The sequence below is a fragment of the Caretta caretta genome, chromosome 8, assembly GCF_965140235.1.
Source record: "Caretta caretta isolate rCarCar2 chromosome 8, rCarCar1.hap1, whole genome shotgun sequence".
Lineage (NCBI taxonomy): Eukaryota > Metazoa > Chordata > Testudines > Cheloniidae > Caretta > Caretta caretta.
The window spans coordinates 37,089,085-37,115,023 of NC_134213.1; the positions used below are offsets into that span (position 1 = coordinate 37,089,085).

The following is a 25,939-nucleotide window of genomic DNA, read 5'->3' on the forward strand; positions in this document are numbered from 1 at the left end:
GGATAGGATACAGAAGGACCTAGACAAATTGGAGGATTGGGCCAAAAGAAATCTGATGAGGTTCAATAAGGATAAGTGCAGGGTCCTGCACTTAGGACGGAAGAACCCAATACACAGCTACAGACTAGGGACCGAATGGCTAGGCAGCAGTTCTGCGGAAAAGGACCTAGGGGTGACAGTGGACGAGAAGCTGGATATGAGTCAGCAGTGTGCCCTTGTTGCCAAGAAGGCCAATGGCATTTTGGGATGTATAAGTAGGGGCATAGCGAGCAGATCGAGGGACGTGATCGTTCCCCTCTGTTCGACGTTGGTGAGGCCTCATCTGGAGTACTGTGTCCAGTTTTGGGCCCCACACTACAAGAAGGATGTGGATAAATTGGAGAGAGTCCAGAGAAGGGCAACAAAAATGATTAGGGGTCTGGAACACATGAGTTATGAGGAGAGGCTGAGGGAGCTGGGATTGTTTAGCCTGCAGAAGAGAAGAATGAGGGGGGATTTGATAGCTGCTTTCAACTACCTGAAAGGGGGTTCCAAAGAGGATGGCTCTAGACTGTTCTCAATGGTATCAGATGACAGAACGAGGAGTAATGATCTCAAGTTGCAGTGGGGGAGGTTTAGATTGGATATTAGGAAAAACTTTTTCACTAAGAGGGTGGTGAAACACTGGAATGCGTTACCTAGGGAGGTGGTAGAATCTCCTTCCTTAAAGGTTTTTAAGGTCAGGCTTGACAAAGCCCTGGCTGGGATGATTTAACTGGGAATTGGCCCTGCTTTGAGCAGGGGGTTGGACTAGATGACCTTCAGGGGTCCCTTCCAACCCTGATATTCTATGATTCTATGATGGTTTCATTATGCTAATGGGAGAGCAGCTACACGGGAGACCTTATAGTGGTGCATCTGCAGTGGTACAGCTGTTCCGCTGTAAGGTCTCTAATGTAGACATAGCCTAAATAGATAAAGCCAGTAAACTTGATTAAATTATTATCTGACAAACTATTAAATTATTCTGTGATTACCATCTTTTTAAAATTACAAACAGGTTTATTTTTAAAATTTACAAACAGTAAATAAAATTTTTGGTGGAAGACTTTTTTTTGCCATTGACAAACCTTCCTAGTAGTGATTGGTTTGCATAGAATCATAAAAATGAAGGGCTGCAAGGGACCATAATCAGTCAAGTCTGGCCCCCTGCTCTGAGGCAGGACAAGGTAAAGGTAGACCATCCTGACAGGTTTTTGTCCAACCTCTTCTTAAAAGCCTCCAGTGATAGGGATTCTATAACCTCTCTTGGAAACCTATTCTAGAACTTAACTATCTTTTATAGTAAGAAGGTTTTTCCTAATATCTAGCCTAAATCTTCCTTGCTGCAGATTAAGCTGATTACAACTTGTCCTACTTCCAGTTAATCACTGTCCTCTTTATAACCACCCTTAACATATTTGAAGACTGTTATCAGGCTCCCTCTCAGTTTTCTTATCTTGACTAAATGTGGCCAGTTTTTTTAACCTGGCCTCATAGATCAGGTTTTCTAAACCTTTTTTCATTTTTGTTGCTCTCCTCTGGATGGTCTCCAGTTTGTCCACATCTTTCCTAAAATGTGGAACCCAGAGTTTGATGCAGAACTCCAGGTGAGGCCTCATCAGTGCTAAGCAGAGCAGGACAGTTACCTCCCATGTCAAATATAACACTCTTGTTAGTACATCCAGGAATGGTATTAGTCTTTTTCACAACTGCATCACATTGTCTCGTATTCAGTTTGTGATTCACTGTAACCCCCAGATCCTTTTCAGTGGTACCACCACCAAGCCAGTTATTTCCCATTTTGTAGTTGTGCATTTGATTTTCCTTCCTAAGTGAAGTTCTCTGCAGTTTTTTTATTGAATTTCATCTTGTTGATTTCAAACCAATTCTCCAATTTGTCAAGGTCATTATATGTTCAAAGCCTGTCCTGCAAAAGTGCTTGCAACCCCTCCCAGTTTGATGTCATCCAGGGACTTTTATAAGCATGCTCCCCACTTTATTATCCAAGTAATTAATGAAAATATTGAATAGAACTGGGCCCAAGGCTGAGCCCTACAGGACCCTACTAGTTAAATCCTCCCAGTTTGACAGCAAGCCATTAATAACTACTCTTTGAGTGTCTTTCAGCCAGTTGTGCACCTACCTTACAATAATTACATCTAGACCACATTTCCATAGTTTGCTTATGAAAATGTCATGTGGTACTGTCAAAATAAAGATATGTTATAACTACTGCTTTCCCCCATCCACAAGGCCAGTAACTCTGTCAAAGAAGGAAATTAAGTTGGTTAGGCATGGTTTGTTCTTGACAAATCCTTGCTGGCTATTCCTTATAACCCTTTTATCCGCTTGTTACTTACAAATTGAATGCTTAATAATTTTTTCCAGTATCTTTCCAGGTATTTAATTTATGTTGGCTAGTCTGTTGTTTCCTGGGTCCTCTTCATTACCCTTTTAAAGATAGGTACTATGTTTGCCCTTCACTAGTCCTCTGGGACCTCACCTGCGTCCATGATTTCTTGAAAACAGTTGCTGATGATTCAGAGATTGCTTCAGCTAGGTCCTTAAGTACGCTAGGATGAGTTTCATAAGGCCCTGTCAACTTGAATACATCTGACTTATCTAAATATTCTTTAACCTGTGTTCCCTATTTTGGCTTACATTCTTTCCCCCTTGTTTAATATTAATTGTGTTAAATATCTGGTCACCATTAACCTCTTAAGTGATGGTGGAAGCAAAATAGAGGTTAAACACCTCAGCCTTCTTGATGTCATCAGTTATTAGCTCTCTTTCCCCACTAAGTAGAAGATCTACACATTCCTTCATCTTTCTCTTGCTCCTAATGCATTTAAAGAACCTGCATTTAGTGTCCCTTACTAGGTGTAACTCATTTTGGGCTTTAACCTTTCTGATTTTGTCCCCACATGCTTGTGCTATTCTCTTGTACTCCTCCTTAGCAATTTGTCCATGTATCCACTTCTTTAGGATTCCTTTTCAATTTTTCAGGTCATTATGGCTCCATCAGGAGTTCTGTATTGGCCTTTTACTATTCTTATCTTTCCATCAAATTGGGATAGTTTGTAGTTATGCCTTTAATATTGCCCCTGTGAGAAATTACCAGCTCCCCTGGACTACTTTAGCCCTTAATTTTCTTCTCTTTGGATCTTACTTACCAGTCCTGAGTTTGTTAAAGCTTTGTCTTGTCTTGCTCTCGCTCCTTCCTTTCCGTAGAATCATGAAATCGTCATTTCATGATAATTTTCACCCAATATGCCTTCCAGATGCACTACCAATTCCTCTATGTTGGTCAGAATCAAGTCTAAAATGGCTGTCCTTCCTCCACTTTCTAAACCAAAAAGTTGTCCCCAATACATTCCAAGAACTTACTGGAAATCTTGTTTCACCATATTACTTTACCACAACAGCTCTCTGGCTAGTTAAAGTCCCCCTTTACTACCAGGTCTTGTATTAGATATTTATTTGTTCTAGAATGCCTTCTTCCTGATTTGGTGGTTCATAGTAGACCCCTACCATGATGTCACCCCTATTTTTCCCCCCCTTCTCTTTACACAGACTTTCAGCTGTTCTGCCCCTCACCTCCTTCTTACCTCAGAACAAGTGTATATATTCTTGATGTATAATGCAACACCCCCTTTTTTCCTGCCTTCCTGAACAAGCCACCCTTCTGTACCAATATTCCAGTCATGACTTATCCTACCAAGTCTCTGTGATGACAGTTAAATCATAATTTATCTTGTGTACTAATATTTCCATTTCTTCCTGTATATTCTCCATTTTGAGTCCGTCTCAGGGCTAGAAACTTATAAAAAGAAAATTAGATCCTCAATAATGTGAAGTCCTGATTTGTTAGAGCTGGTATACCATTCTGACATAATACTTAAACATAATTTTAAAATTGTTCAGGCATTTAATCACATTTTGGTCTTGAACACTAGATCTTAACTAGATTAATTCAGTAAATGAATTTCTCATTTCTCTTTTGCTACGAAGTGACAAAATTAAGACTCTGTGCCTCTGTATTTAGGGGACCATAACTCATGAACCCCTTGTGCAGTTCACTTCCACAGTCATGGCAGCCACTCCGTAACTACCCACTTTCATTTAGCAATCCTATCTAGAGCAGAAATACTAGTGATGGGTACTCTTATTGATAGCAATAGTGGTTTAAAAAGAAACTTGGTAACTTAAACTTCAGCTTTACTTGCAGGATAGCCAAGATTGAGAATAAACTTGTGGTGCTGACTAGAAGACCTCAGTCGTTGACCAGGACCCCATTGTGCTTGGTGCTGTACAAACACACAATATTAAAATGGTCCCTGCCACTAAAAGTTGAGGTTTTTTTGGGTTGCATCTAGAAGACTCACCTAAAGAAATGGTAATACTGCAGCTTTCACTTTCCAACACAAGAGTACACATTTGTTCTCTTTTGCTTTTGTCACTTCTGAATTCCTTTTTGTATAAAAATCATCTTACTTAGCAAAAGAAAGTGCTGATTCTAGGGATCAGTTTTCTCTCTCCCTTGTCTATATCTTAATCTAATCTAACCAAAGTTTGCCGGTACAGCTAAGAGTGCATTTGCTGGTATAGTTTAGACCAGTGGTTCTCAAACTTTTGTACTGGTGGCCCTTTCACATAGCAAGCCTCTGTGTGCAACCCCCTGCTTATAAATTAAAAACACTTTTTTTACATATTTAACACCATTATAAATGTTGGCAGCAAAGCGGGGCTTGGGGTGGAGCCCAACAGCTCGCAACCCCCCATGTAATAACCTCGTGACCCCCTGAGTGGTCCCAACTCCCAGTTTGAGAACCTCTGGTTTAGACTGCTTCCCTGAGCAAAATAAGCTATGTTGGTAAAAGCACTCTTTTGCCAGTATAACTGCATCTACATCAGGGCTTTTGCTGGTATAGAAATGGGGTGTGTGTGTGGGAAATCTGCCCTGCCCCCAACCAACATAAATATACCAGCAAAAGTTTAGTGTAGACCTGGCTTTAGTCTGATTTTGTTTCTGTCCCTTAGCAATAAACTAAGGCTATGTTTTAGCCCTGGGTATTTTTAGTAAAAGTCACGGACAGGTCAGGGGCAGTAAACACAAAGTCACGGCCCGTGACCCGGCCATGACTTTTACTAAAAATACCTGTGACTAAAACTTGGCAGGGGCTGCTTGGAGGCCCCGCGGGTGCTGGAGGAGGGCGGCCTGGGTGCTGGGATGTGCGGGTGGCGGTGTGCGGCCCGGGACACCTGCTGGTGCTGGGTTGGCTTGGGTGGCGGGGCCAGTAGGCTTCCTACCTGGCTCCGTGCCTCTCCCCCCATCCCCCAGCAGCAACAGAGTTTGGGTGTGGGAGGGGGCAAGGGGTTGGGGCATGGGATGGGGTGAGACAGGCTCTGGGCGGTGCTTACCTGAGGTGCTAGCAGCTGAGTGAAGGGGATGTCACCACTTCCGGGGAGCCTTGCAAGTAAGCGTTGCCCAGAGCCCGCCTCACCTTGTTCTCTTCCCCCTTCCACACCCAAACTCTGCTGCCGCTGTGGGAGGTGGTGCGGTGGCCCGAGATCGCACCAGCAACAGCTGGTGCGACTGGCACAGGGGATGCCTGAGCTAGGCGCACAGACTGCTGCAGAAGTCATGGAGGTCACAGAAAGTCACCAGATTCCGTGACCTCGGTGACAAACTTGTAGCCTAATTTATTGCCTTTCTTTTAAAGCAACTAGTGTTGCTCTTGCAAAGCTGTCTTGGAGGCGTTTAAAACCTGTGATGTCGATTCAGTATCTCACACCCCTGTCCTGAAATAAACCCAGTCTTGCTATTGACCTATGAATATCTATATAGTTGTCATATATTTGTGAACGCATCTGCTATAAAGAGATGAGCTCGTTTGTAATTGGATCTGTAAACCTCTCCGTGGCGGCTGCAGTCCTTTGGCAGTGCCTCAGCAAAGATCTGTGAGCTGGAACAATGCAGTTAAGCGTGCCAGTGTTCAGTGTCCCTGCGCATGTCCAGTTGCTTGTTGTCCAGTAGTAGTAGCTTGCCACATCCTTTGAATTTTTGGTTCCTGGGAATTGCTGAACCTTTACAATGGGTGTTGCAATTTTACTGAGCAGCTATGTCTTAAATCAACACTTTCACATGCATATCTAATCAGCTACCAAATAAGATACCTATTAGCTGCCCCAAGCAGCTCACAAAGTAGTCCAAAAATAGCTCAGTGACTGGTTGCTCTGTCATTTCGCTACAGTTCTGATTGGGTTAAATCAAAGAGCCCAAATTCTGCAAGTGTCATATTAGTAACTTTTCAGGGGCTTTAGGGCTGAAGCTAGCTTGCACAAACTTAATTTTTATTTAAAAAGTTACAGAAGCACATATGCTTAATATTTAAATGAACAGATATTTCTAGTTTGAGTTAATGTAATCCTGCTAATACAGTTTTTCTTCCTGACAGTTGTAGGGACAGAGAATCTTTGTTCACTCTAATAGCTGTGTCCCCAATGTCAGAGAAACAATGTCAGTTAGCCAATTTTCAGTCTCTCTTGGATGGTGAAATCTTGTCTTAAAAATAAAAAAAGGCCCTGGCAACCCTGGCTTAGCCACTTCTGTAATTTGTTTGTATTCTTAGTATTTTCATACTTAAGGCTGTGTGTGTGTGTTGGGGGAGGGGGGTATTCAGTGCTGCCACAAGAGAAGCAAATTTTTAAATGCATATTTAAGAAATTATTTTGAATGATGGATTGTAGCTTCAACTACATTATGTAACTTTTTTTACATTATGGCAGCAACTTTTTTGTTCAGCCCTCTTTAATATAGATACACTTTTTAAAAAAACTTGTGGAATAGGCACTGAATTGTTAAATTTCAAGCTAATATAGTGATCTGTGAAGTTGCCTTTGTCAACTTAAATTGTATGACAAGCAACTCCCATGTTGCACTATGATACAGAACTAGTGGGCAGCACATTTTTAAAGTGACAGCATGTACATGCAATAAGATATCATTTTGAAACTTTAAATGTAACTATCTTCTGATAGGTTTTACAAGTAAGTTGAACCTAAAGGCAAGGTCAAAGGAGATGGGGTACAAAAGGATTTTGTGTAAGAAGAGAAGTTGCAGCAATATTAAATCTCTTCTTTTTGTCTAAAACTTCCTGTCTCTTATCTGGTTCATGGTTGGAAATTGTAGTTAGTAGTCTGTCTGACTGTGTAGCTTTTTGTCTTGCAAGAAAGTTCAAATTTAGACTTATGTGAATATAACTTCAGTGAAGAATTTTAACGGAAGGAAATTATTTTGATTCAGAACAGGTCCACGCCACTAAAATGTGCTTTCTATGTGGAGAGGTAAAACTGTGAACTTTAAACTATTAGATTATCAAAGAACAAGTATCGTGCCATTGACCAAAGCAGGGAGAGGTGCTGTTGCTGGCCCTTGTCTTTGCAAATAAGAATGAGGCTTAGTCTACGCTACAGTTAGGTCTATATAAAACAGCTTACATTGACCTAATTGTCACTTTCTACACTACAATACTGATACTGCCAAAGTAAGTGTCCTGCTACATTGACATAATAACTCCACCTCCATGAGAGGTGTAGTGCCTTTGGCAATGTAATTAGGGTGATGGACACTGTTACTTACACAGTAAGTTGTTGGATGGAGCCCTCCCTCGTCCCCAGTCCTGGTGCTGACAGCCCGAGCAGTCGTCGGGGTGTGGGCTCACAAGCTGTGAGCTGGCTGCCACCTCCCCCTGTTGCCCCCTCTTGGGCTGCCCTCCTCCTCATCCCTCACCGGGAGCCCCCGCCCCACCCAGGGGCTGATAGCCTCAACTGTGAGCCTGTGTGGGGGGCTTAATTCACAGCAGGGCGCCTACCAGCAGTGAAGTTTACATTCTTGTCAGTTTAATACCTGCTATTATTTCACATTTCCTCTCCAACTCCTGGCTGAGAGTGCCTAGGGCAGAGATGGAAGGAGGTTCTGGTTCTGTCTGTGAGACTCCAACAGGCTGACAGCTGGAGTCCGATCTGAAATGTGAAATAGCAGCCATGAAACTGACAATGTCAGTTTCACTGCTGGTAGGCTCCATACTGTGAAATTAAGCCCCATGAGGGCTCACAGCTCTTGCTCTTGGGGTGGGGGGCTCACAGCTGTGATCTTGTGCACATGAGACAGCTGAGGGTGGGCCAGCTGAGAGCCCTGAGGCTGTCAGCTCCAGAGCTGCCAGGTTTGTTACCAGATGTGCCTGTTAACTTTGGGGTATGCTAATTTATTAGTTACTTTTCGGGGGGCGGGTTCTGTAATTTTAATGTACTGCTTATGTCACTTGTGTGTTCATATGGAGCTCTACTCCTTCCTTCTGCAAGTCCCCTCCCAATGGAGCTATCTTGCAGTACCTGGGTTCCTCCAGCCTTAGGACTAGATGAACATGTGGACACACGCACTAACAGAGCAAGTCTGAGTGGACTGCTCTGCACTCTCTGCTCTGCACATATAAGGGGATCAGCACTCTCAAGCTGATCCCCTTATATGTCCCTGTACTCAATGGGCTGGGTTAAGCAGCACTTTCAGCTGCCCCCCCCGTACGCCACACAGGTTTAACATGTCCCTATCCCTCTTTCACGTCACAATTGTACTGGTAGTAACCCACTTGATGAGCAAACACCACAATATTTTTGGGCGCTACAGGGATCTTTAGCTTAGGTAAAAGAAGTGTTGCTGCAGAGTAAATGGGGGAAGCTAAAAACACAAGAGTAAAGTTCAGAGAGAAGCAACCATCTTAACCATAAAAGTTAGTTATTGAATAATAGTGATAACTACACAAGGAGAGCCTAAACCAACATAAGTTACATTATTAAAGGTTAATACCTGAGGTAGAAAAGAAAACAGAGAGAGAGTGAAAGAGGGGGATCTCACCACTTGCATGAAGCTTGAAGTGGTCGGGGTTCCCAGGTGATGGTGGTAGCTCAGGGTCCTGAGTTCTGGAGATGGGCAGACCCCCCAGCATGGTCAGTCAGGAGATGGCATCCCAGTGAAACTGATGCAGGGTTTGGATCCATGTATCAGAACACTGACTGGAGGGTGAGTAGGGATTTTTGTAGAGAAAATACAATGGTTCATGGGGGAACACTAGATTTGTTTATATGTAAACTGATGACGTAAGGGTTACCTTTAGGCTAGATAATAGGAGTTGATCACTCTTGGTTATGGGTGGTGGTTTCTTCCAGGGAGCTCACAATGCAACTAGGCTGCTTCAGTATTTTGGATATCAATCAAGGATTTATTACTAGAATTGGTCTGATAACTGCTGAGCTGGGTGTGTGCAGGCATAGGTTCATTAATATCTGGAGCAGAGACTCCCATGATGCAGTGCTTCCCTGCTTTTCTGGTCCCAAAGTTCAGTGCAGTTCTCTGTTCTCCATTAGCATACAAAATGGAGAAGTCTTAATCTTGTCAGCCTTGTCAGGAGGAGTCTAGGCGTGTCTCCCAATGCCCTTCACTGCTCTCTGCAGGTCTTCTCTCTGATCGGTTTTGGTTCAAGCAGAGACTGGTGGTGTCTTTCATGAGTCAGACAGGGTAGATACTGCGCCTTGATTCTCCAAAAACACAGAGCTGACTGGTATCAGGCTCCAGCTGTCAGTGTCCCACTTGAGTTCGTTGAAGGGCTCCTGGTGAGGACATGCACCATCAACAGAAAGAGCAAGCATGGGCATGAACCACTGCTTTAATTATTTTGGTGTCCTTAAGTCGACTTAATTTTGTAGTATAGAAAAACCCTGAGTTTGGTCTGCTGGCTATAGTCAAGGAGGAAATTGTCCTTTGCCTCCGCATCATGTATTATGAGAGGGCCAGAAATGAAGTCACACGAAACAAAATTTGAATGGAGCAGAATCCATGGAATAGATTGTAGTAATTTATAGTTAGGGAGGTCAATCTTTCTGTAAAGTTTGGGCAAACTTGCCAAAAAAGTCATTTTCAAGACTTGCTGAGTATGCATGGCATTTTGCACAGGGTCACTTCAGTGATAGCTAAAACGTTCATCCTGTTTAATATATCTTCAAAAGGAAGATCCGTTTGTCTGTAATGAAATTATGTGAGGATACAATATATAATTTCTTGGCTATAACTGAAATAAGTTAAATATATTGGTTTTATTGTGCAGCCACTTGTTATATATGTAGGATGGCATTCTTCCTATAAGTTACTGGGATAATTGAACAAATTATGAATCTTAATTCAGGCCAAAGCTCTGATTGAGCTAAGTCACCTGTCCAAGGCATAGTGGTTTTTATCATGAACGAAAATAATGAAATACACTCCTGTGTATTTCATAAGTGTGAAGAAGATTCCCTCAGGCTATCAGGGATCTGTTTACTCTAGTCCTGAAGTGAACATAGCGTGGAATTGGAGTTGTGCAGTAGAAAAATCTTAGTGTAGGAATATATTTTGAGTCATAAATGGGTTGTCTACTTCATTCATGTTGATGTAGCTGCTAAGCTGTTATTCCTTAGCCTCTCAACTCTCTTGCTCACAGTACTATATTTGCTCATATTAGTAGCATAACTGTATTAATCATAATATGCATATGGTCTGTATTTTTGCTAAACCAGAAGAGTCACTTCTTAAAATTCTTGTGGTGACAAACTGCTCAGTCTTTTATTTGAACAGACACCAGATGGCTGCCATCTACACTAAGAGTAGCACACTATTCCACTTAAAAGTACTGTGCTAACATACAGCAAATATTGCTTTTCTGGAAAATGTATTTAACAGAAGTTGTCAAGTCTAGTGATGTCAAACATTTTATCCATCCAATCATTATGGCCTGAATGGCACATCAAATTCTGTGGAATCTAAAGTTTAAAAAAAAGAGAGAGAGCGAGAAATTCTAGCCCTTGTGACCTACAGTTAGTCTGTTTGTATGATTTGTTACTGAGTCTGCAGACAGTCTGAACCAATGGTTTTGAATAATGAACTTCCCCGTCCTCCTTAATCTCATTAGGATGTTAATACAAATCCCCAAATGATGACACTTTAAATGTAAGCAGTAACTATCTAACTGCTGATCATTTTAGAAGGGTGGAATGGGGTAGTGGGAATTGGGAGAGTTAGAAGGAAGAGAAAAGAGAATGGGTAAAAGAGGGCCATGAGAGTGATGGTGTGTAAAGTGAGCATCTGTTCAACATCACTTAGTAGGAATATACCAATAGGGTAATGAACAGATAATGAAGTTTTTACTATATAAAGGCAATATTTCGTTGTAAAACTCTCCTTGACCTTAATGGAGAACCCTCAGATCTTATCTGGAGATCACCTGGAGCCGTGGTTCTCAACCTATTTACCATTGTGGGCTGCATATGCAGCTCCCTATATATTATGTGGGCTGCATCCACTGTGTGTGTATGTTGTATATACATACACAGACGGCTCTCAGGATGTCACATGGGCCACAGCTGTGTGCTGATTGGGCTGCAAGTGGCCTGTGGGTTGAGAACCACTGATGCATAGAGTGATAGGATAGCAGTTTTCATCTTATCTAGTCCTCTGCCTCTCCAGGGTAGCCCACAACAGGGATATAAAGCCTGATCTACACTTGTTATATAAGTATAGCTGTGTGTGTTAAGGGTGTAATATATCTGACACCCCTAACAAACACAGCTGTGCAGGTATAAGCCCTAAGGAGGGTGCTATGTAGACCAGTATAGCTTGTCATTTCAGAGCACAGTTATAACTACATCCACACTATGAGGATTTTGTCAGGTTTAGCTATACTGGTATAGCTATACCTGCAAAACTTAGGCCTTGTCTACACTACGAAATTAGGTCGAATTTATAGAAGTCGGTTTTGTAGAAAGCATTTTTATACAGTCGATTGTGTGTCCCCACACAAATGCTCTAAGTGCATGTAGTCGGCGGTGTGTGTCCACAGTACCAAGGCAACTGTCGACTTCCAGAGCGTTGCACTGTGGGTAGCTATCCCACAGTTCCCGCAGTCTCCGCTGCCCATTTGAATTCTGGGTAGAAATCCCAGTGCCTGATGGGGCTAAAACATTGTCGTGGTTGGTTCTGGGTACATATTGTCAGGCCCGCCTTCCCTCCCCCCTTTCATGAAAGCAAGGGCAGACAATTGTTTTGCATTTTTTTTTCTTGAGTTACCTGTGCAGACGCCATACCATGGCAAGCATGGAGCCCGCTCAGCTCACTGTCACCATACGTCTCCTGAGTGCTGGCAGACGCTGTACTGCATTGCTACACAGCAACAGTTTATTGCCTTTTGGCAGCAGACAATGCAGTATGACTGGTAGCCGTCCAGGGTGCTCTTTAACCAACCTTGATCAGGTCAGGGTGCCTGGGCAAACATGGAAGTGACTCAGCCAGGTCATTTCCCTTTTAAGTTTAGTCTCATGGCGATTCAGTCCTACCGGCAGTGCACTGTCTTTTAATCTGCAGCCAGCAGAAGACGATGGCGATCATACTGCACCATCTTCTGCCGAGCACCCAGGTGATGACGATGGCTAGCGGTCGTACTGCACTGTCTGCTGCCAGCAAGATGTATAAAGATGAAGTGGCTCAAAACAAGAAATAGACCAGATTTGTTTTGTATTCATTTTCTCCTCCCTCCCTCCATGAAATCAACGGCCTGCTAAACCCAGATTTGAGTTCTATCCTTGAGGTTTTGAGTTGTATCCTTGAGGGGGCCATTCTGTTTCTCACAAAGCCACCCTCTTTGTTGATTTCAATTCCCTGTAAGCCAACCCTGCAAGCCATGTTGTCAGTCACCCCTCCCTCCACCAGAGTAATGGCAAACAATCGTTTCGCACCATTTTCCCTGGATTGCCGGAGCAGGAGCAGAAGCCATAGCACAGAAAGCATGGAGCCCGTTCAGCTCACCCCAGCAGTTATGACCATTGTAAACACCTCGCGCATTATCGTGCAGTGTACGCAGAACCAGTTTAAAAAGACCAGGCCTTAGTGTACAAAAGGCCGAAGTGTGGATTTTGATGAGGACGTCTCTCTGTTTCAGGAATTCAATGGAGATGATAAACTCAGTTTATAAATACCACTGTTGATCTGGGCCAGATTTGATCAGGTGATTTAGAGGTGAAAATTTCTATTCCTTTATTAATCCCTTTAACCTAGAGAGTCCTTTCAAAACATTTTAAATTCCATAGTCTTATGCTTGATGGTGTAGTTCTAGTACTATTTCATTTTCTAACAAAAAAAGTTTGATAGGAAAACTGTTTAAAATAAAGTGCTATAATATTCTTTTAAAGAAAATAATGAAGTTATAGTATTTTTGTAGTTTGGCGTTTCATGATTTTTATTTCTCTAACTTCAAAACAGGTTGAGTCATTTATTTTGGACCAAGAAGACCTGGATAACCCAGTGCTTAAAACAACATCCGAGTTATTCTTATCAAGTGCTGCAGAAGGAGCTGATTTAAGAACTGTGGATCCAGAAACACAAGCAAGATTGGAAGCTTTGCTAGAAGCAGCAGGTACTATGTTTGTATAGTATTTTCTTGTAATTGGAAGCTTTGCCTTCACAAGTTGTCATTTGTTATTTTTCCGTCACATGAAACATTGACCAGGTTTTAAATGTGTTTTGGTGGTGGAGGGTCTGAGAAAAGTGACAGTTCATAGTTACTCATTTAAGTGGTTTTCTGAGTCAGTATTACTTCATTTATAATGTATAAATGTGAAATAAATGGCATTTGTCATCAACCAGGCTAAGAGTAAAAGTAATTTTAAGGATGAGGGTTAAAGGAGCAAGGAAAGGAAACTGGTTTGCTAAACTGCCATGTTCCCCTTCCCTCATAGAGTAGTGATGTGTAATCCTGAACTCGTTATTTCACTAAACTTACAGGTGAAATGTTGGTGCTCTGCTTTGGCTGTCAAATACAGCTGTATTCACTTGAATCAGTCTTTGACCTCTATGCAAAATAGTTTAAACTCTATATTTTTCTAAGAGACTTCCTGGTGATAGCTTTATGTAATCAAAATGTTTTCTCATTTGTAGTTATGTTTGTCACCGTGAGGTAGGACAAAAATGTAGGTTTTAGAGCCTGAAAAATTATAAATCAAATTCTTAATAGAAATACTGCCCCTATATTGTTGAACTTCAATGAAAACATTTACTGATTGGATTTAAATGTTACCTTTTAGTATTTGCAGTCAAATATTTGCAGCATTGTACTAGTGCATGAAACCCAGAAAGTGAAATTGGCAAGCTAAGAAATGCAGAAAGTATACAATGTTAACAATGAAAAGAAAACATAACCCTTTCAAGAAGTCATGGTGGTGCTTAGTGTTACTTAAAGACACTTGCTCAAACTGGTAAGTTTCTGGTCAAATTGAATTTTTGTAAAGGCAAATTTCAGTTTAAAATATTTTTAGAATTGGGTAGGACAATGACTTCAAGCTGTTTCCTGTTTTAAGAGCATAAGCAGCCTCCCACCCAAAATATGCTCCATATTTGGGGGAAGGCTGTCGTTCATTCAGGCTTTAGGCAGTATTTCTAAATTGTGCATAATCTCAAAATTCAATTTCACAGTGGAATGCCCAAACCTACATTAACCCACTTTCTTTTTTAGCTCCCTGTCCAAACCCTGGGACAGTTTTCTGTGTTGTCCCATCAAGGAATTGGTGGCAGCTTTATTAACTGCTGCCAGGAGAAGAATGGGTTAGGAGTGAAAAGAGAGTTAGAGAAAGGGACATGAGGGAGCAGAAACACCAGATCTGTAGATAAGCATGAATTTTTGTGAGCCATCTCCTAGGGACAGACCCTCCTGGCCTTGGGGAAGAAGAGAACAGTCCCTTACTATCTCTAGTATGTCTAGATTGGGCTAAGGGGTGGGGGTGGGGGGCGGGGTGTGTGTGTTTATCTAAATGATAGCTAACACATTTTGACATATTAAAATTTTAGTGTACGAGGAGCAAGGTACATTTTAAACACTTCAACACAAGTTAGATGGTTGAGGCAAGCCTAGGGTATACCATGACTAGCTAATGTGCTAAAATACGCCTTGCCTTGTTTATAGACTGGTTTTTAAAATGTTTGCTAACATATTTTTAAAACAACCCACACCTTTTATTCCAGTATAAATCTATCCAAAAGGGGCATAAAGATTTATCCACACAGTTACACCAGTTTAAAGGTGAAGTCTTTTAAAACCAATGTAATTAGTGTTACAAAACTTGTGTAGGTATTTATTCAGTTAAGAGTAGTTTCTTTTGGCTTGGCTTAGTTCTAGTCATTACTGACTTAGGATAAACCAAAGTAAGCAATACTTAAACAGGATCAGAGTATCAACACACGGTTTTGTACTAGTTCAACTAAAATAGTGCTTAAACATATTTAAATTAAAACTGGTACAACTGTCTCATGGACAAACCCTTGGCCTGTGTGGAGGAGAATGTCCTAAGGCTTCTCTCACAGGAATTGAATTGAAATATTTGATCCATTTGAGTTGCCCCTTTTTGCCAGAGGAGGATAGGGAAGAGACTGTTACTAGTGTGCTATATCCATCCTAAAGATTTCTGAAGCCTGTTGCTCTGGGTGTGTATCTGGAATGGGAAGGGGGTCTGAATAGCTGGTTGTATGAAGCTTCTTGATCCACAAGCTTTGTGTTTGCACCTGTACTTGTAGCATCCAGTTATTTCACAGGATTAGACATAAGAACAAGATAATGGCCCTGCCAAGATTAAAAAGAGTGGTTGTCAGCTAACATTTTAATTAACACATTTAAAACGCAACTTAATCTTTAAAAGTAGTTCTAGTCAACCAGTGCTCCCTCTTGTTTATTTCTGATAGTGCTTGGAAGAAGCATGGTCAGAGCTCTTTGAAAGGGGAATGGTAAGTGGAAAAAATGAAAGTTGGGTATCGCATCTGAAGCAATGTGGGAAACAGTAGAAGAGTCAAGATAACTCTTCCTTTTTTAGAAACTGCTGTCCTTTGGTAGACAAATGCTACTTTCTGAAAAACCAGATAAGGTTTCAAGATGTTGCTGCAACAGGGGGAGGGGCTAAGTCACCTGACCCATGGTAGGAAAAAATGGGTCATGACTCTTACGTGAAGTTTATCTTCTCTCTTAATTGGGGAATGTGTAATTTTTAAAACAAACCCTAGAATTCTTCACTCTAAAAGGAGGATATAGTTTGACAGCTAAAGGCAGTCTGAAGCCATAAGTAAAATATTCTGTTTTTGTACTCCCTCAGGCAGTGACATTTCATCTTGAAGCACTGTTCATTTCTGGGGACTACACAGGTCCACACAAACTGGCAGTTCATTGAGGAACAACAAAATAATTACAGGGTAAAAGTGACTTATAACAAGATTAGAAGAACTAAATTATTGGCGGGGCTGGTAGGATCACCTGTTAAGGGTGCCTGAAACTTCCCATAAGACCCTGTTTTCAGTTGCTTAACTTTTCTGAACTTCAGTTGTTTGGGCTGAAAATTTCCATGCCAGGTGTCTACCTCACACAAGTTTTTGGGAAAGGGGCTAAGGTAAAATACATTGAATTGCCAATTTTAAAAGTCTGACCTTTTCTTTGAGAAGCCTCAGCCACCCCTGTACTTGAGAGCAGGGACTTGAAATTTAGCAGGGAGGTGGCCTTTGTGTCAGGGAAGTTCTTTTGCTGTTCCAGTGAAAATCTCCCCAAATTAGGCCAATTTATAAGCCCTTGAGAACTCTGCACATGCTCCGAGAATTCATGGCAGCTAAAATTGTCCTCGCTCTGCATGCTCCACCTCTCAGTTCCTAATGTTGACTAGACTCTGTATGTGCCATTCCATGGCTACAGGGTTGAAGGTGTTCTGGGTCCATGTGGGGCTGGTCACTGGAACTGAGAGCTCTGTTGGTCTCTCAATGACCCCTGTGCTGGCACTCATGAAGGTGCAGGAGGAAGCCATCTGATTCAGTCGCAGAGGGAGAAGAAGCCAGACCAGGGTATTGGGTGAGAAAGGAGTATGTTGTAACAGCCAGGTGGGGACTGGAACTGGGGCGATGGGCAGTGATGGAAAGAGAAACTGGGACTGGGAGTTTGTGCGGGGGTGGAGATGATTGAGACTGGTTGGACAAAGAGTTTGGAACTAGAAGCTTAGGGTGGGTGGTGTGACCAATCCAATGAGTAGCCATAATGGAAACTTGGACTGACTGCACAAGGAGACTGCAACTTGTATGAGAGGCCTGAGAAGTCTAGAAAACATGACCTATGAGGGAAGGTTGAAAAAATTGGGTTTGTTTAGTTTGGAAAAGAAAAGATTGAGAGCGGACATAACAATTTTCAAGTACATAGAAGGTTGTTACATGGAGGAGGGAGAACAATTATTGTTCTTAATCTCTGAGGATAGGACAAGAAGCAATGGGCTTAAATTGCATCAAGGAAGGTTAGGTTGGACATTAGGAAAAGCTTCCTGAACGTCAGGATTGTTAAGCATTGGAATAAATTGCCTAGGGAGGTTGTGGAATCTTAATCATTGGAGATTTTTAAGAACAGGTTAGACAAACCCCTGTCACGGATGGTCTAGTCTAGATAATGCTTAGTCCTGCCATGAGTGCAGGGGAGTGGACTAGATATCCTCTCGAGGTCTCTTCTAGTCCTATGATTCTAAGTGCAGAATGGGTAGGCAAGGAGAGTGGGAATGGAATGAGGAGCCAGAGGTGGGGAAGAGAGGAGCGGGGCAGGGAGGGTATATGTTGGGGAGGAATAAGAGAAGGCTCAGACTACTAGAGATTACTCTCTCAGGAACTAGGAGTTGTATTCCAGGTTACAAAGTGTCACCCTTCCTCTGTTGTCAGCCAGTATCTGTGAAACCCACTTGCAAAGTTTCTCATCCCTTCCAGTGCTGGAGTATCTGATGGCAACGTATTGTTGCTATCAGATACTCCACTAGTTCAAGTGGCAGTGGTCTGCACAGTGGCTCTGAGTGTTCATCACCACATGGTTCATCAGTAGGGAATCAGTAGGATGCCATGTGTGTTTTTCAGTTTGCAATCTTCATGCTCTTATGTGGTTTTTAAAAAGCCATCAGGCATCAAAACTTAGGAAATGCTTGTGCAACTTAATTTGGTCCCCTTGAGTGTATACATTATGATATCCTTTCCTGGCTTCTGGTCCCTGTTCTCTTCCTGAGACCCCAGCTCCTTGTCAGATCTGCCTGCCCTGGTTGCCAGTCATCTCCTTTTCCAGGCAGACCCTTCTCCCAGCTGCCCGTTTGATCTTTATGCTTTTTCTAGTCCCAGTCTTGCCTCCAGACTCCCAGTCTTAACCTCATTTCCCTGCCCCTCGAGCTCCCAGTCCCCTTATTCATCCAGTCCCAATACACACAGTGCCTCTTCCCCCCCACCCCCTTCGTATGGTCAGTTTTTTCTCTCCCAGCTTTAGTCCCAGGTTCCTTGTTTTCTAATTACTCCCCTGCCTCCACACTTGTCCTATGTGCATTTGAGACAGGCTGCTCCACACTAGCAGGTGTGTCACTGAGAGCACAGGAGACGCACATTCCTTCCATGCTCTCAGTTCTGGTGCTGAGCTGGCCCCAAGCTATAATTACTGGGAAAGTTTGGCCTTAGCTCTGTGTCTCTGGGCTGGAGTACGTTCAGTCACTCTGTGGGGGTGGCGTATGCACAGTTTGGTCCACACTAGGCGCTGTAAAAGGCAGGATCATGCTCAATGAGGATAGAATCTTCAGAGACTTTTAGATGCTAAACTAGATCTCTGAATATGTACACACTGAAATTTTACGAAGGGTTGCTGAATTTTGGCAGTATTGCAGGAACAGCAAAGCACATCTGACACAAAGACTGCTTCCTTGCCAAATTTCAAGTCCCCACTCTAAACCATTGAGACCCTATAGCTTCTCAAAGAAAGGTTACTAGAATAAACAAATGGGCGTATTTTCCTTAACCTTGTTCTCAGAAATGGCTAATCTGTTTTGGCTGAAACTTTCAAAAAAAATTTCAGCCCTGATGTAGACATCTGGCATGAAAAAGTTCAGCCTAAATGGCTAGGGTGGCAAAGTTTTAAGCAACTTAAAACAGGGTCTTATGAAGGGAAGTGTTGGACTGTAATAGGTGGTTAGGAAATAATCAAAAGTATTTGAAAGATGTGATCACTAAGAAGGGAGAATTATTCTGGAATGAATTATTTCTTCATGGTTCAGGCTGCCATGAGCATATCAGGCCTATGTTCAGATTCATCCACTGGCTCCCAGTCTGTTTCCAATGCCAAAATTAAGGAGTTGGTCCTAATTTTCTAAGCAATTAGTGAATTAGACACCAGCTACATCAGACTGCATTTTGATCTGAGCCACTGAGAAAGCTGCGCTCCTCTGGGACATGCACATCATTGAGCCCAGAAAGGAGGATGTTATAGCTGGAGACAGAGCATTCTCTGTCAGGGGGATCTGGTCTAGCAAACAGTATCCCAGAGGAGATCAGGTGAATTTAGGGCCTAACCCACTTTAGGAGACATTGCAAAGCTTTGAGTCTTTCCACTGTGACCGTTGCAATTTGAACGCCATTCTTATTTTCCCCTACCCCAAGCAGAGCTTAACCTATAAAGGGAGAAGTGTTGGACTCCATGAAGTCCACTAGGAACTTTGCTGTTGATATTGATTTTAGGTGGAAGATGCTGAGATGCTACGCTGATAAATAACGGCGTAAAACTAAGATAAATGGTAAAAGTGGTAGTCTTATAGGACGAGGTAAAGCGATGGCATTAAACAAAGGAAAACTAGGCTAAATGTCGGGAAACACTTTCATACAGACTTCAGTAGTAATCTGTTTAATGAAGTGGAAACTCCATCACTTAGCAAACTTAAAACTGGACTGGAGCAATCACTGGGGGGGAACCAATAAGCATAGTACATAACCTATGGGGAAATCTATCATATTTCTGCAGTTTAGTGCTTGGGTGGTGAATCTTCTAGTAGTAAGTAGGCTAAGTAGCTTTTGAAAAATATATAATAGTATGGATTTTTAAACTTGTCCAGTCCAGAATTTTAACTTGAATACTCTGCTTAAATATCACTCTGTAAATCTAGGTATGAAAATTTAAAATTTGGTTGATTGTAGCAACTTAAGCTTTGTACCACAAGAAGAGGATAGTCATCAGACATAACATAATTTAGTGGACTGAGCGTGGGACCAAGTTGAGATATATATGGCTTCTGTTCCTGGTTCTCGCTAACTTGTACTGTGGCCTTGAGCAAGTTAAACTAATTTTTCCTCATCTAAAATTGGGAATAGTCTATACATATATACCACCCACAGCACTATTGTGAAGGCTAATTCTCTCTCCACCTTTTGAAGATGTAAGGTGCTAGAAGTACTAAGAATTATTTTGTGTGTGAAACTTTTTCAGTTAAGTACTACTCAGTATTTGAATCTACAGTGAAAAAGATAAATATCATTAGGACAAACTAAAGGAAATATTGAGTGTGGTAGCTTGATGGTAAAAACTTAATTTGAGGGGGGTTGAAAGGAACTAGCACTGCTGGTGATGTTCCACACAGATTCCTACTTGGGTTCACATTTCTCTGGTGGGTTTAGACAAAAATAACAAGTCTTTCTAGCTTCACATGAGGCTTCCAAACCATGTGTCCATCATGGATTTTAAACAGTACTGCATAATAGTGTACTGCTTTGTTCTCTTCCTTAAACCCTGGAGGAGGAAAATGCTTTCTGCTGGCATTACCAGTCTATTTCAAGGCCTTGTGCTGTATAGATTGGACAGCATGGAACACTGAACCGGTGCAGGCACAAACAGTTCAGCTGTTCCTGAAATGGTGTACCTTTCCTGTGTAGTTGGCCTTCAGTGTTGTAGTCCTTGTTCACGTGGGTTCTACCTGCTGTAGATCTGTTTGTGATACCAGTTTGCTCACCAGATTCATAAGCAGCTATTTGGAGGCTCAAGTGGAATGATCAGGTACGTTTGCCTACTGGTAGTGTCTGGAGTTCATGTTAATCTCTCCTGTCCTTTTTCCACCATGTACCCCACATGCACAAAATAGTGAGGAAGATATGCACTGATAAGTCTGTAGTTGTATTCCTGGATTTGTCTTGTTGAGTTGTTTGCAGAACTAGTTTGCCTGCCAACTCTATGGATGCTCTCAGGACTTAACATGGGCATTTTCATTATTGACTCTGGGATCTATGTCCTGGTGCCTTGTCCTTTTGAAAGGCTAATGATTTGAATGCTAGAGATGTTTAGTCAGGTGATTAATCTGTTGGGTTCTCTAAGAGCCATAATCCCTGAGTAAATCCTCCCATTCTATCTGAGTGACAAATGGATCCCATCTATGCTGGTTGGTGGGTCTGAGTTGAATTAAAAGTATGTCAATGTTTCAGAATCTTGTACATATATCTAGAATGTTTTTTTTGAGAGAGAGAGTTATTTTCAGGAGTTTTTCACTGTTTTACTTTAGCTCACCTTTCCTAAGCAGATAGGATCACAGTTCCTAGAAGCTTTAATTGAAAATTTTGTGTTTTTGGATTCTGAATGCTATGGAAGCCTTACATAAAATTTCCAGTGCAAGAGCATTCCTGTTTGCTATGTAAAAAACATGTCTTTATTTACTCATCTCAAAGCAGGGCTGATTTTTCTCCCCACCCCTCCAGGCAGTGGTTTGAGGTCATTCAAATTAACCTGTTTAACCAGAGTTAACAAGCATTTTCCACAATATTTTTGTTTAATAGTACTTAAATGATTGGATCACATCCCAAAAAACTGATTTTAAAAACTTAAGGCTGTTAAACCAGATAACTTCCACTTTCTGCTTCGTTAGGACCAAATACCAATTCATAGAATCAAAGACTTTAAGGTCAGACGGGACCGTTATGATCGTCTAGTCTGACCTCCTGCACAATGCAGGCCACAGAATCTCACCCACTAACTCCTGTAACAAACCCCTAACTTATGTCTGAGCTACTGAAGTCCTCAAATCTTGGTTTGAAGACTTTGAGGTGCAGAGAATCCTCCAGCAAGCGACCCGTGCCCCACGCTGCAGAGGAAGATAAACTGTCATGGCCTCTGCCAATCTGCCCTGGGGGCAAATTCCTTCCCGACTCCAAATATGGCGATCAGCTAAACTCTGAGCATGTGGGCAAGACTCACCAGCTAGCCACCCAGGAAAGAATTCTCTGTAGTAACTCAGATCCCACCCCATCTAACATCCCATCACAGGCCATTGGGCCTATTTACCATGAATATTTAAAGATCAATTAATTGCCAAAATCATGTTATCCCATCATACCATCTCCTCCATAAACTTACCAAGCTTAGTCTTGAAGCCAGACATGTCTTTTGCCCCCACTGCTTCCCTTGGAAGCCTGTTCCAGAACTTCACTCCTCTGATGGTTAGAAACCTTCGTCTAATTTCAAGTCTAAACTTCCTGATGGGCAGTTTATATCCATTTGTTCTTGTGTCCACACTGGTACTAAGCTTAAATACCAGGGAGGGAGAGGAATTATTTATCCCTCTGATATATTTATAGAGAGCAATCCTATCTCCTCTCAGCCTTCTTTTGGTTAGGCTAAACAAGCCAAGCTCCTTGAGTCTCCTTTCATAAGACAGGTTTTCCATTCCTCGGATCATCCTAGTAGCCCTTCTCTGTACCTGTTCCAGTTTGAATTTCATCTTTCTTAAACATGGGAGAGCAGACCTGCACACAATCTCCCTGGTCACTCGATTACAGACCTAAAAGTGGCAATACTACAACAAAAAACCTTCAGAAACAGACTCCAATGAGAAACTGTTGAATTGGAATTAATTTGCAAACTGGACACCATTAACTTAGGCTTGAATAAAGACTGGGAGTGGATGGATCATTACACAAAGTAAAACTATTTCCCCATGCTTTTTTTTCCCCCTACTGATACTCGCACCTTCTTGTCAACTGTTGGAAATGGGCCATCCTGATTATCACTACAAAAGGTGGGTTTTTTCCCCCTCCTGCTCATAATAGCTCACCTTAACTGATAACTCTCGTTATCGTGGGTATGGCAACACCCATTTTTTCATGTTCTCTCTTTCTCTCTGTATACACATTATACATATATATCTTCGTACTGTATTTTCCACTGCATGCATCCGATGAAGTGGGTTTTAGCCCATGAAAGCTTATGCTCAAATAAATTTGTTAGTCTCTAAGGTGCCACAAGTACTCGTTCTTATATGCAGAAAGTTGCTGAAAACTGTTCTCTAGCTTGGGAAATCTTCTGTGCATGTGGCCTAAATGACAGATCTTCCCAAGAATTCCTTGCTTTCTCAAAATAAACTTGTAAAAAGTATATGCTGAGACTCAAGCATTAAATAAATGCAGGAGTAAATGGGGATAAGGAATCGGTTCACCTCTAGCACCTCAGACCCCTGAATTCTTGTTGAGGACTTACACAGGCAAGTGATGGAATGGGATCCTATTGATCTACATAGCTGGTTATATTCAAGGAAACAAAACTGAATGGTATGTTGCCGACTTGGTGGCAGTATAATGTATGATCTCCTTGGCTGATAACCTTTTAACCAGTGCTGGTAATCCAGTTGTATTCATGCATGTACTGTGGGTACTAAATAGTGTGAAGCCAAGCTTGTGTAAAATTATGTTGGAACCTTAGTAGTAAGATGACGAGCAGAACGTCATGGTTGACTTCCTTAGAAATCCCATTTATGCCATGTCCTTGTAGGATGAGACGAGAGGTCTCTATTGTAAGAAAGTTAGTGGGGAAACTTAGACATTCTGTTTGAGGAGGAACAAAGAATCTGTTCAACTAAGGACAGGTTCTTTGTCTGCTGACATACAAGTTTGAGGTGAATCCAGATTAGAATTCAAACGGGTGACAGAGATCTGTAATCAAGCAGAGGAGAAAACTCTGCAAAACAGGGTAAATGGGAATCTGTAAAAACGGGTAAGGGGAAACTCTGTAGCTTCTAGAGCTATTGGCAGATCTGCATATGATGATCATATTATCTGTGTTGAGGTAATCAGAAATGGTAGAACACCAATCTCTTTTTAATGCTAGTTGTCCATTAATCTTATCTGAATTCAATAGCTGGCTGAGCAATCAGTGCCTGATGGTGTTTCTGTCAGTCTTGGTTGGAATGAAGAGCAGTTATGTCACATGGGCTGGCTATATTTTGATGGATAGGGAGAACACAGAATGCCCCATGTTCCATTTTTTAAATGAACAGATGGAAGCATGAATCAAACATGCTAGTTTTATTTCTGTCCAAGGTCAAATTGAAAGAATGGATTGCAAATATTTATGGTTGTAAATAGTGGTCAACTTAGTTTTACAAAAATATCCTGTCAGATCAACCTAACCTGCTGGGATTTTTTTGGGGGGAGGGAGCGGGAGATAGGGTAGTCAGCAGGCTGGTTTGAGGTCAGTAATGTTCTTGACCAGGAGAAGACTTGCAGTCCAGAATTCAGTAAATATTTTGGAGAAAGTGATCAGTTGGCCTGCCACTGGGTATTAATCATGGCAAGATAAATTTGATAGTATATTGCACAAGAACTTGACTTTTCAAAGGTGACAAGTACCTTTAGGTTTCACTGATTAAAACTGATGTGTTAGATGCTCAGCACTTCTGAAAATCAGGCCCTAAATGGGTTGAAGCGGCATTTCATTGAAAGTAGTGGTCAAAGTAGGTAGGAATTACTAAGTGAGATCTCTAGGGATTGATTCCCTGCTTGCTTAAGCTCTTTAAACGCCCATGACGTTTCAGTTGTTTGCAAGGCTGTAGTTTCTGAATGCATTTGTTTTAATGACTTGGTGCAAAATTGTGCTTTCAGGTGCAAAAGACACTGCAATTGAAAATTTATTCCGTAAGTGATGAATGAAAGTAGATGTTAACAGTTGGGGTAAGGATCTAGGATGTCGCTCATGATAAATTCTATCAGAAAATGACTTTAAGTTCACACTGTATATATTCCAATTTACTCAGTGTACATACTTAAAATGAAAGAGATTAGCAGTAACATGAACAGAGATTGGCACATGCCCTCACCAATGGAGAATTGACTTTGTAATTGGACAAGTGCATCACTCCTTGGCAGTGTTTCCAAGGTCATATTTTTGCTTGGTATTACGCACTCATGCAAAAAATCCATCTACTTCATCTAGCACCCCCCTCCAAATTTATTTTACAAATTTTAAATCCGTGGCATGATGGAGGGGGGGAAATTCAGTACAGCTGAAATACTTTTATTGAGCTTTAGGTGGTATAGTTCCAGTACACACTGAAGTTCGGTCAAACTGTAACTCGGGGTCGGCAACCTATGGCACGTGTGCCAAAGACGGCATGCGAGCCAATTTTTAATGGCACGCTGCTGTCTGCCTACCCTGGCAGACAGCAACATGCCATTAAAAATCCTGCCCTGCCAGCTCTTCTCCGCCCACTGCTCTCTCCTTACAGGGCAGGCAAGCTTCCCCCTCCCCACACCTCTTCCCCCAGCGTGCTGGGTTCCTGCGCCGCCGCCGCCTCCTCCCTCCATGCGGCCAATCAGCTGACGGCCCTTGCTACAGATGGGAGAGGGAAAAGCGGAGCCACAGCGCACTCTCTGCTCCAGGGACCTTGGGGAAGGGGGTGGAATTGGCATATCCCCTCTAGCCCCCCTCCCATGAGCAGCTCATGGCAAGGGGCTGGGCGCACCCCCATGATCCCAGCCCACGCCCTGACACCTGAACCCCCCCACAACCCCAGCCCTGACTCCGGCACCCCCATACATATCCAGCCCCCCCCCATGCCCTGACTCTTGCACCCCCCGCATCCTCACCCCAACCCTGAGCACCAAACAAGAGCTCCTGCACACACACATTCCCCACCTGCAACCCTCGGACCAAATGGGAGCTGCCCAGGTTAGTGCTCCACACCCAAACCTCCTGCCCTGAGCTCCCTCCCTCATTCTAGCTCCTGG

General features: G+C 42.3%; 1 protein-coding gene across 13 annotated transcripts in view; it reads left to right on the forward strand.

Moving 5' to 3' along the window:
- The window catches only part of ANKHD1 (ankyrin repeat and KH domain containing 1), a 213,748-nt gene that overhangs the window by 13,716 nt on the left and 174,093 nt on the right, over positions 1-25,939 (forward strand). For all 13 annotated transcript variants that reach the window (XM_048862541.2, XM_048862545.2, XM_048862543.2 and 10 more), the window contains exon 2: positions 13,364-13,517. In XM_048862541.2, the coding sequence (XP_048718498.1) occupies positions 13,364-13,517 (154 nt within the window). The remainder of the gene's footprint in view (positions 1-13,363; positions 13,518-25,939) is intronic.